The sequence below is a fragment of the Podarcis liolepis genome (genome assembly GCF_965112155.1).
Source record: "Podarcis liolepis genome assembly, chromosome: 6".
NCBI classification, from domain to species: domain Eukaryota; kingdom Metazoa; phylum Chordata; class Lepidosauria; order Squamata; family Lacertidae; genus Podarcis; species Podarcis liolepis.
The window spans coordinates 80,128,719-80,141,064 of record NC_139559.1 but is presented as its reverse complement, the minus strand read 5'-3'; the positions used below and the strand labels follow the sequence as shown (position 1 = coordinate 80,141,064).

The 12,346-nt window shown below is 40.9% G+C and overlaps 1 protein-coding gene across 5 annotated transcripts in view; it reads right to left on the bottom strand.

Moving 5' to 3' along the window:
• The window catches only part of GPSM2 (G protein signaling modulator 2), a 36,256-nt gene that overhangs the window by 1,846 nt on the left and 22,064 nt on the right, over window positions 1-12,346 (bottom strand). For 3 of the 5 annotated variants that reach the window (XM_083509968.1, XM_083509970.1, XM_083509969.1), the window contains 9 exons: window positions 11,452-11,575; window positions 10,405-10,520; window positions 9,061-9,216; window positions 6,727-6,835; window positions 6,320-6,449; window positions 4,869-4,939; window positions 2,833-3,006; window positions 2,180-2,330; window positions 1,876-2,093 (listed from right to left, as the gene is read on the bottom strand). In XM_083509968.1, the coding sequence (XP_083366094.1) occupies window positions 1,876-2,093; window positions 2,180-2,330; window positions 2,833-3,006; window positions 4,869-4,939; window positions 6,320-6,449; window positions 6,727-6,835; window positions 9,061-9,216; window positions 10,405-10,520; window positions 11,452-11,575 (1,249 nt within the window). The remainder of the gene's footprint in view (window positions 1-1,875; window positions 2,094-2,179; window positions 2,331-2,832; window positions 3,007-4,868; window positions 4,940-6,319; window positions 6,450-6,726; window positions 6,836-9,060; window positions 9,217-10,404; window positions 10,521-11,451; window positions 11,576-12,346) is intronic. The other 2 variants (XM_083509971.1, XM_083509972.1) reach the window with 1 other exon arrangement.

Below are 12,346 nucleotides of genomic sequence, written 5' to 3'. Positions count from 1 at the left end.
AGCTCTGGGGTAGCCCGCAAAGCCTCCGCAGGGCAGCAGGGAGCCTTCATCCCGCTGCCCTGCAGAGCACAGCTATCCCTGGCTTTGGGGGGAGGTGGGGGAAGGGACAAAGCGAGGCTCTCTCACCTCCCACAAAAGCCCCCAAGAGCCAGCATGTCTGACGGGCTGCCTTCTCCCTCCTCGGGGAAAAGCCTGCAAGCGCCGCAGATGCTATGGAGCGAAAAATACGGTATATTTTAACCATCTCTTCCTACTAGACCCTTAGTCTATGAGCTCTTTGTTTGGAATAAATAGTTAATGTCATGGAAAGACTCTAGAGCTTCTTTTGCATTTTGTCCTTATGAAGTCAGAGCACTTTAGATAAAAACTGAATTACTCAGTTTGCTTATAATCTCCAAGGCCCTTCAAGCCTCCTTCACTATATTATCGTTTTATAAATGTTATGTTAGCCACTCCTTCACCTTGTCAAGAAATGTGTCTGCAAATATTTTGCACATTTTAGATAGTTTAATAACATCACTTGCTTTATAGTAAACTTTATTCCAACTGAAATAAATTTTTCTCCTTGCACAGGATTCACAGCTAGTTGTTAGATGCTTGGGAAGTAGGGCTGGCCAATGTCAGGTTTTCAATATTACAATGTATCACCAGCCAAACATTACAGTCTGGCAATTCACCATGATGTTGAAATAAGCTGCACTGACCCCAGCCCACAAGGGAGGGAGCAGTTTCACCTCACAGGACTGGGGTCAATGCAGCTTGTTCCCAGTGCTGGGGGAGGAGCAAGTCCCTCCAGCCCCAACACCTGGTGTGGAGAGAACATGCACTGCCCATCTGGGGGGGGGGGCACAAAGGCTTTACCCCCCCAGCTGACCAAGCCCCACGTCCCTCCAGCTCACGGGGCACTTTTTGTACTGCATTGCCCCATAAGACCCCTCATCTGACTACCTTCACCCTGGTGAGTGGGGTCTGTCTTTCCTCCCAGGGTGGTGGGTGACCCTGGAAGTAAAGATGCAGTGCACTGGTTGGGTGGGGAGAAAGAGATAACCTGCCAAGGCGGCACTGTGCCAAGGTGCCTGCCTCACCACCACCTTGGCATGCATGGGCTACCTCTTTTGGGGTGCACAGCTGCCTGCCCCTCAGCAGACAAAATCTAGCAGAGCACCCACCACGTCTCTGCCTTGTGGGGGCTCCCTTAGACTTCTCCGCTGCAGGGCAGGCAGCCCAAGGGAGGAACAAGCTAGCTTGTCCTCAATTGTACGATGGCCAGAGTGCAATGGTGGCTTCACCTGGTGGTATATTGCGTGTGAAACTGCCTCCAGTGCCCGGCTCCAGTTTGTTTTTCCTTTGGCACACTGGTGGCAAAGGGACTCCTGAGTGGTCTAGCCCTCATACCTGGACCGATGTATTGATATAGAAAAGTCCTTTTGATCCAGGCTTTTAAAACAAAATCCTAGTGACATGTATAGTCATTTCAACAGGGAGAAAAAAATGAGATAAGAAATCTGCAATTGTGAGGGTCAGGCAAAGTCTGTTCAGAACCTGAGAAATGTGCAGAGGGCTGTTTTCTCAAGTCAGAGCATGTTCTGCTTATTTCTCATCCAACCAACATATAAATCCAGTAAGTTGAGTTCCTTATTCCTTACAGCATTTTGGCGAGCCATTTGATTTTAAGAGTATATCTGAGGGTGACTCACCACGAGCTTTGTTTAAAATGCTAAGATTTATCAGAGAGCATTCATTAACTTTTTAAATCGAAAAAAACAGTAAGAACCCACTGAAACCAGATGTCACCATCATGCTGCATAAAGTTTATTTCCTTCTGGCCTTCACAAAACATGACATACTATGTAGAGCACCATTTACAAGACTTACCTGATATTTTATCAAAATGTCAAAGAAGTCATCATCTGGTTCACTATTGCTACTGGCCATCAAGCGGCCAAGGACCGATTGACTGTTGCGCTGATTAAGACGAAGTCCTGGTAAATCACTGGCATTGGCTCGCTGATCATCTAGACGTCTACTCTGAGAGCTAGCAAGAAGATCTAGAAATTCATCAGTGTGAGGTGAGACCATGGACGTAGAAAAGGCTGCAGAAAGATGAAGAAAATACTTATGCTGCTTTTATTCTATTCTGTCAGAAGGTGGGAATTATACACAATTTAAAATTAGTTACATTTTTTCAATGTTCTTGACGGTGTAGAAGAAGATGTCACTGCCAGTCTGTTCCTGTCCTGGAAACAATACCGTTGATCATCCATTCTGTTGCTCTGAAATCGACTTAGCAAATCAAAGAACCCTTCATCTCCAGGCACATCAGGGCTGTTCTTTTAAGAAGTCAGATAAAAAAATAGTCAGGCCAAAGTTATACTGGTTACTTTTGAAGACAATAGGAGAGATTTTTCCTCTACCCGTGTTACAAAAAAAGCTATGCACAAATAAATAGCATGGGAAAGAGGGAGGGAAGAAGAGCCTATGAGGTAAAACAACACTTAGGCTAAGACGCTAGCAAGCCAGCACAGTATTTCAGCAGCTGATACAGGTTTTATAATCAAATGTTTAGTTCTCACTCCAACCCAACAAAATTTTCAAATGGATTTTTCCACCCAAATCCTAACCATGCTTATTTAGAAAATATCCACTGAGCTTGATGAGAAGTGCTTCCTAAGAAGTATGCTCAGAATTACCTTCATAATGAGCATTAATCATGATGTTGCTAAGATTTTTTTTAACTCAAGCAAACAAGTTAAACCAACATGCTTCTAAAAAGGTGTTCAAACTATAATTTTAAGATTTCTTTCAAGCAATTAAATATTTATCCACAAATACCTTCTGTGAACTTAGTCGGTGGTCAATAGAATTACTAGCATCCTGAAGCACTTTAGAAGATGTGATGTTTTTGTATTTTTTGCCTTTTAATCGATTTACAAAGTGTAGTTTTGCTGAAGGTTTAGGAACTAGTGGTTTCTGTTTGGCCAGAATTTCACTGTTCCAGTCCTGAACCTAGAGAACAAGGGACAATGTATATCAAAACAGGAAGAAGCCTGCTATGGCAACAAATCCTACACCCTTGAAGTTCTAAGCAGCCTTCCAAGTTAGAACATTACAAGCGGTATCCACTACAACCTGTATCACTATAATAGAGATGTAAATTTTGGGCAAGAGGGTGGTCACATTTTCCCAGGGACAAGATACTGCCACTTTTAATGTTTCTTTGTGACACTGCACTACATTCAGGAAAGTAGTATGGATCCCAGGTATTATTTAGCTATAATTGTCCAGGATAACTTTTTAAGACCTAAAATTAAGTTCATGCAGTGATGCCAATTCCTTCTTCATTATATTAATTGTACATCACTTTCCCCCTGTTTAAATTAGCTCTGCCTCCTTAGATTGTTCCTGAACTACAGATACACACAAGCATTCTGAATTTTTAAATATCCCATTTCTGTGTACAGATCAAGTGCAGCAAAAAGGAGAGACCCCCAGGCAAATGGGGGCGGGGCAGGTGGAGGCACAAGGGGGGGGGGCAGGAAGCAGAAGCAAAGAAGACACAGTGGAACAACAGATGAACTTCTATATTTTTAACTTTTTCTCCTACCCTTTGACTCCCCATGTGTGGAGACTAAGGGTGGTATTCAAGGAAGTTTTGCTTGGGGTAGGCCTACTGAAATTAATGGACCAAACTTAACCATGGTCACTAATTACAATGGGTCTACTATGACTAGAAATAGCACAGGAAACAACCCTAAAAATGTGAACTTGGAATTCATTTTACCCATTTCTCAGCAAAGCTGCTGCTCCTCATAATTTTAAAACAATAAATTTAATGTTTAATGTTAAACATTAAACATTTAATGCTTTTTGCTCCTCCCTGCTGGTAAGCAGGAGCAACAAATCACAACCCTTGGCTTAGTATTCTTTCCAAATCAGGGATCATGTTTTTTGCTCAAAAAACAGGGATCCCTGGATTGAGTGATCTGCACATTGACCATAGAACATTAAGGGTCATTGTGATGTGTGAACCAAGCCTTGGAAAGAAACTCAGAACATCAAACTGCACAGAAATCAGTCATCATTCCATCTTGCTTAGGATGTACTTGTGTGCCCTTCATTTCCAGTAGCATGCCTCAATTACAGAACCAAACATTATTACCCTTAGTACTGTTCTACTCCTATATCTTCTCTCTCTTTCAGTGCTATTTCTGGTATTTCCATGTAGTCATCTTCTGTAAACAATGGCTTAATTTATTTTAAGTACCCACAGTACTCAAGACAAAGGGAAGAAAAATATTTTCTATCCCTGATATGTAGTCAATCAACTAAATCTCTGCTTCAGTTCAGCTGATTTGGTCTTCAGATCATAAACATCAAATACAGCATAAGGTATTGACAACCTCAGGGGAGGGGGAGAAGGCTATAGATGCACACACAAGTGGTGCCATTTATTGCCAGATTCACAATCAATCAGAAACAGTTAATAATACAGATTTTGATTCTCCCATTTTTGACCAAAATCACTTTGTGCATAACTTGTTCTGGCTAGTCTAACATCCAAAGGTAGTTGCCACTGCAGAACACTGGTCAGTGAGGAGCACTGCTGCCAGAGACCTGACACGCCCCCCCCACCAGGAGAGAGGGGGACGACAACAAAGCAGCAGGCAGGTCAGCACTGTGCAGGCGCGTAGATGGGAGTGCCACAACCTCCACATCCCCTCTCCCTATAGCTTGAATGACAAGTAAGCCTAATGTGCTGAATCCATATTAAGGTAATAATGCCTAGCTGAATTCCATTTCCTGTAAAATCAGTGGGAGCTAATGTAGACCGGATCCAACCCATGAAATATGTTCAGCCAGTCACCAACCTTTTCAGGAGTAAGCTTCATAAGTTCCATGTTTTCCATACTATGGCGGCGTCCTACTCGGGGTCTTGCACCTTAAGACAGAAAAAATAGTTTATTTTGAAGGAAAGCTTCATAACAAATACAATGAGGGTAAATTACCAGGACCTTCCTAAAGTCTAATGACCAACAAAGATCATTACTACTTGAGACTAACAATTGAATTAGAACTCACCTACATGCAAGGTAAGATTTTATCAAATTATGTATTTATTTCCCACTTTCACCTGAAGGTCCCAAAGCAGGTCACAGCAGAATATAAAAACAACTTGGAATGACTTAGAACCATAAATATAAGGTGGCTCCTAAAAACATAAACCTCAAGCGTCAAATTCCAAGGTGCAGCTTCAGCATTCTCTGAAAGCTGTATAATGAAGTTGCCAGATAAAACTCAGCGGGGAGTTCCACAGCTTAGTGGCCACCACAGAGAATTCTCCACAGAGAATGCCCTGCCACAGGCCAGCACCACCCCAAGCCTCAGATTGTGGAGGAACTACCAAGAGGACCCCCTCTGCTAATCTCAGCAGGGTCTGTAAGGAATGAGGCAGTCTTTCGGATATATAGGGTATTTTGAGATGTGTGTGTGTGTGTGTGTGTGTGTGTGTGTGTGTGTGTGTGTGGTGTTGGGGCTGAGGGGTGCTCTACAGTGGATTTCAGCAGGGGGGGGGGGAGACGATCAGAGAAATCGCCAATAATTATCTCCTAGTTCTGCTGAGGGACTTCACTGTATAGGTGTGCTTATAAAAGAAAAATGGCTTGTGGCTTTTTTAAAAACAGTTTCTAAAACCAGAATACAAGAACAGACCCAGTATTGAAGATTAAGGATTGCAAAAAAATTTCCCCATTGCATTGCAAATACACAATGGAAGCAGCAGGAACTTCCAGCATTGGAAGAATGGCAGACTAAGATGATAGAATATGCAGAATTGGCAAAGGTGACGGGGAAGATCCGAAATTAGCACAACGAACTGTTTGAAAAGGACGAGTAAATTTATACAATATATGAAAGAACATTGTAAACATTTGTAGGTTTGAGTTGAAATATTTTGTTATGCTAATATTGAGAACGGGTTTACATTTAATGAGGTAAATTTTATTAAGAAAGAAAAAAGGTAAATAAGTGGTTATAGAAATGCTAAGATGTAAGTGATTATTTATGAAAGCCAGAGAGTGGGATGGGGGGCAGTGGAAGCTCAGTTTGAGCATTGTTCTTTGATTATGAGATTATGTAATGGAATGTGATTATGGTAAAATGTTAAATCAATAAAAATTATTATTAAAAAAAGCAAATACGGAGTCTTATAATTTCCCCAAGTAAAATGAGAAGTATATCCCACAAAATATCAGCATATCTATGAGTGTTGAAGATTAAGTAAGATAAATCTTAATACATAATCATGGAAGTTTATACTTACCATTCACACTATGATCTAGAATTTGATTTTCTGTCATCATTGAACTGTTTGTACTGAAACTTAGGCCAAGCACCATTTGTAGATCTGAGAGGTTAAGTTTAGCTGTTAGTTCTCCAGTTTTATCTCCCACCTGCAATCAAAAGCATTTCGTAATTTCATATCCATACTGAACAAGTTCCTGTATACACTATCCATAAATATGTAAACCCCAGTCCTTGAACTTCTAGGTGGCTTCCATTTTGAGTTTCCCTATTGTACTGAGGCTTCTGTATTGAGTTTTGGTTTTCAAACATTTCGAAACTCGAACGGTCTTCCGGAACGGATTACGTTCGAAAACCGAGGTTCCACTGTATACTTAATTTTATAAAAAGTGTATACCACAAACAACTTGTAATATGACCACATACCTCTCTCGAAATGTCCAAATGCTTTTCGGCATAGTGCATAGCTTGTTCATGGTTCCCCAGGGCTGTGTATGCATTCCCCAAACTCCAGCATGCTCTTCCTTCACCAATTCTGAAACACAGTTCAACAGCATGACACTTATTAAATGCTCCATACATTAGCTTTCTAACTGACTTAAACCAGTAAGGACCCATTCCTATACTAGTCAGTTAATATGCCACAATAAACCAGTTAATAGTTTAATGCTAATCCACTGGTCTGTGCCACTTTATACTCCCCACTAGCACATGTGAGAAACAAATCGTGATCCTTGGCTTAGCTTGTCTGAACCAGAGATCATGTTTCATTTAAACAAACCACTATCGGCCAAGAACAAGTAAGAACATAAGAGCCTGATGCATCAAGCCAATCCTATCTAGTCCAGCACCCTGTTCTGGCTAGCCAACTACGTGCCTGTGGGAAGCCTTTAAGCAGGATCTGAGCACAATAACATTCACTCCTCCTGCAGTTCCCAATAACTAGTATTCAGAACCATTACTGCCTCCAACCATGTATAACCTTCTTGGCTAGTAGCCATTGATAGCCCTACCCCCCATGAATCTTGTCGGATCTTTTAAAGTTGGTGGTCATCACTGCCTCCTGTGGGAGCAAGTTCCATAGTTTAACTATGTGCTGTGTGAAGAAGGACTTTCTTTTATCTGCCCTTAATCTTCCAACATTCAATTCTAGTGTTATCAAAGAGGGAGAAACACTTTTCTCCATCCACTTTCTTCACTCCCCACCCAAGAAGCATCCTGAGCATGCAGGCATAACTGTTCTTCCCTCAAGGAATGGGTCCTTTCTAAGGAAGTGTTTTCCTCTTCTTCTGACACTCTCCTTCCCAGAAATCCTCATTCTCCCTGACAGGACAGCTCTCAGTGTGGGAGTGGGACACAACTATAGTATCCCCGCATGTCTCATTCACAGTTTTCTGCCTCTCTTAGCTTTCCTGGTCTGCCACCTTAGCTTCAAGGGAATGAGCTTGTTCCAAGAAAACCAGGAGCTCGTTGCACTTTGGACACCCCCGTGACTTCTGCCCAAAAGGGAGATAGCTGTACATGTGACAAGACAGTGTAAAACACTGGAAAGCCCCCACACCCCTGCTGACATTCCAGTTGCAGGGGTTACTTTTATTGAGAGTTCAGGTTTACTTTAGCTAAAGGAAAGAAGGGGCAGAGAGTCATGTGCCCTGTCTTCCATGCCCTGCTGCTAAACCTGCACATCTGCTGAACTCACCTTGATGCTTTGTCAGCTGGGGCTCCCTCTAGCTCACTAGGTTGCTACAAATTTACATGCCTAGCTTTCTTCCAGCTACTGTAGTAGTCAGTGAAGTCAGGAGGTGTGGCTCAAATTTAGTTAGCCCCCTAGGAATGGGGAGAGAACAATGGACAGTGGCTGTTGAATCAACTAGTCCTCCTGGTGGTGCAGCACTGAAACTGCTGGGACATTTGTAAAGCTAAGCAGCATCCAGTATAGGTTCAAATAGGAGAACCATGTGTTGAGATTCTGTGCATTGCAGGGGGTTGGACTAGATGACCCTCAGGGTCCCTTCCAACTCTACAGTTCTGTGATTCCTTCCCTTCCTGAGAGGAAGTCCTGTTTACACGCTCTTAGTAATGCTACTGAACAAAGCTAACTAGCTTTTATTTTTGTTTTATTTACTGGCAACAACACACTTAACACCGTCAGTCAACAAATGCATTACTTTATGGTCTCTGCAGAGGGGATCCATTTCTCTTTGCTTCGTATGTTAACTGTAGAGAATCAGAAGTATGAACACGCATACTTCCACAAGCTGCTCAATTAAAGTAATACTTAAATGAATTGGTTCTCAGTAACAGTTTATATTCAATTTGAATATACAAAATCTCATTAATGCACAATTTCAATTAAAAGCCCTAAAGCTACATAATACAAAGCTTAGTGACAGAAAGCTGGCTAATCCCAATGCAAATCTCACAACTTTTAAAAATAATTAGTGCTTATTGAAGTTTCCAGAGTTGTATTTAGGTATTGAACCCAGGCTTTTGTTTCTAAAGTAGCAGATCAAAGGACAAGTAACTGCACAAAACTGAAGGGAATTTTCAAAAGAGTTTATGATATGGCATGGTCACCTACAGTTCAAAAGGGTGGAGGGGAAAATCCCAAGAGGCAGGGGCAGGTTCTTAGGCATGCATAATGTAGTTCTTTGGACCTTTGTCTATTTGAATAGGACCATTATTCTATAGGAACTTAATTTTATACCCTCAAAAAGATCTCTCTCTTGCTAATGAACAGTGGACCTTTAAAAGCCTTACCTATCATTCAGTTCTTCAGCAATTGCCAAGTGTTTCAGATGATAATCGATGGCCTTTTCATAGTCTTGAAGTAAAGTATATGTATTCCCAAGGCTGTAGCAAGCTTGTGCTTCTACAGCCCGGTCTGTAAGCTGTCTGGCGAGCTGCAGTGTTTTCCTAAAAGTACAAACAGCTAGAAATAATCTTCGCTTACATGACTAACAAGAATGTATCTGCATATAGTTCAAGTGGCTCTCAATGTTTAATATACAAATATAATCCTATACAAAGCTAATTATCTCCCCATTTCCAAAACAGTCTTTTTCCTTAGACAAATAGTATATATGCATAAACAAACATACAATGGGTCTTTATCAATCAATCTCTATTGTTTAGACTAGAAGTCACAACAAAGAAATAAAATAGTAATAACTTCAACAAAACAATATAATTTATTTATCATGCTACTGAGAGGGCAGAAAACTGGCTCAAACTTTAGAAGCTGCCAAAGCAAGTATCACCACTGCTAACAGGGTCACCCTACTTTGCAGTTCAGACCAATTAGGTTTCCCATCAACAGCTAGATCTAAGGATTTTGTATAAACTCTGCAGAAAAAACAGGTCAGTCAAATAATGGGGTACATCTTCCACAGAACCAGTGCTGCAGTCTAAAGCCATAGGGTAAGAACACATAAACATAGGAAGTCAGACCATTGGTCCTTGTGGCTCAGGGCTTGTCTACAGTGAATGGCAGCAGCTCTTCCAAGGTTCCAGGCAGAGGACATTCCCAGTCTTAATGGGAAATGCTAGGCATTAAACCTTGGACCTTCTGCACACACAAGCAGATGTTCTACCATTGACCATTCCCAAAATATTGGTATTTTCCTAAAATGATATTCTAAAAGAGCTGTCGTTTGTTAGATCCTTAGATGAGGTAAGATAGTTTAGAGCATTAAAAAATGTAAGAAAAGCTTGCTGAATCAAGCCAATGGCCCATCTTGTCCACCACTCTGTTCTAATAAAAACTGATTTTGAGGGTCTTAGTTTCAAGGGGGGACTGCCAATACTGACCTTTTGAAAAGATCTTAACTAAACTCAGGAAAGAGAACACAACCAATCAATATTCAAATAAAACATCTAAATCTGAAAGTAGCTTCAGATTTGGAGTTAGAAATAGGAAATCCAGGCTCACACAAATATAATATTCTCTGGGTGGTCCACGGCAAGTTATATCTGAGTGTAGCCTACCTACAAGATAGGCTAAAATCTGAAAGAAGGATTATAAATTTTTAATGAAAACTAGGAGGATTGGAAAACTTATGAAAATAATACTGTGGTTAGGTATTAAACAATACATCGACTAACTTGTAGTATTCGGCAGCAGTTTCAAATTCTCCAAGGAAAATATAAGCATTTCCAAGATTGCTGTAGGCTCTTCTTTCAGCAGCTCTATCACCAAATTCTTTTGCAATTAAAAGGCGCTGAAAAAGAAAGGTTCTGTTGTCAAATACTGTGAATTTCTGATAGACAACTACCTCCTCTGGAATAGTTAGGAACCCATATGCCCACTACTGTGTCCTGAAAGAAGGAACAGTAACTCTTTCCTGAAAAATTCAAAGTAAAACAACTTTTAAATTCTCAGGTCTGCTGTTTGTAATGGTTCATACTGATATCCAGTAAGTAGTTGTGAACTGTAAAAGGATGGAATTTAATATGTAGCACAAAAATTTTAGAATCCCAGGTTACTGATTTCAAATAAACCTTAATGTCATAGCTGTCAACTTTTCCCTTTTCTTGCGAGGAATCCTATTCGGAATAAGGGAATTTCCCTTTAAAAAGGGAAACGTTGGCAGCTATGCTTACTGTGGGTTTCTTTTAATAAAAAATTCAGCTATTTCTGCAGAACATACATTGTTACAGATTCTTTGTAAAGAGGAATCCTGAATAAACTATCTTTCATCACTAGGAGTTAACAGATGATGATAATAATAGTAATAGTAGCAATAATAAAAACCTGCTTTTTAAATGGCAGGTGCAGAATACATCATGCTGGAAACTATCACTATATTCTGGCATGCCATGCACATAACACCAAGCCAAGGTTTCTTCAGCCAAACTGTGGATTGTCTGAACCCAGCCCAGTTGACTAACAATTGTTTGTTTTCTGGCAATAAAGCCATGGTTTGTTCTTGGCTTATAGACTTATTTAGACTATTGTGTGGCATTATGTCTGAACCAAAAAGTCTTTGGCCATACCACCCCAGATGCTCACCAATCTATACAGCAAAGCAAGAGCAGTCAGAAAACAAACCAAGCTTGGGAGAAACAAGTCACGGCTCTGCAGGATGACTTCTGGTTTGTTGAAACAAACCATGGCTTAGTGTTTTGCGTGAACACAGCACTCTCTTGTACCTGTTCATGGGCAGTAACAGCACTCCTAAAGTTGCCCAGAAGATAATGAGTATTCCCCAGGTTTCCATAGGCACGTCCCTGGGCTGCTCTATCGCCCAGCTCTGTTACTAATGTCAAGTTCTCCCTATTTAACAGGGAAACAAAATAAAAACAATTAAAAGGTTTATGTTAGAAATGCATAACAATTAGCAGCCATGAAGGTGGCTGTTCTTCCTGCTCATGGAACTGACACGATGACCACAATACATTAATAACTTTTGCTAGAAGCCATCAATATTAGGTGGTTTAATGCTTTCACCCTCACAAGAGCCCTGATCCAAAGCTGTCCTTTTATTGCCTTCCAGAGATAGGAAGAGGGGCCTAACTCAACCTATTGTCATTCTCCCCTTGAAGAGCTATTGCATATATAGGCAGTGACCACTTTGCACGTGTTCAACAGATGTGCGACTGGTAACATGTGGGTACCTGTGGACCTAGAAGAGGGCATAACAGGGCAAGGCAGGCTTATGTGCGCTCGAGCTAGAAACAAAACCCTGTGCAAAATAGTTGACACCTGTGCCTAAAGAGAGATTTTGGAGGCTTACAAACGTGTGGTCAGTTTGTTGAAGAGCAGAAATTCACCAAAACTGAATCCCATTTTCCACCTCTCTGCATTGCGATATTCAGAAAAAATAGGGAGATGAGCAGAGGAAGCCATCAGTTATTAGTGGCTTTTCCATGCAAAAAACATTTATATGAATCAGGCTTGTAAAAGTAGGGTGGTATACACACTAAAGATTAAGTGGAAGGCGTTTTTGATGAGAACAACAAGGTCTCTTTAACTCTATTGCTTTATAATTATTATTTTTCACATTACAACCTGGTTCGTTATTAGCTCATGGAAATGAACATTTTT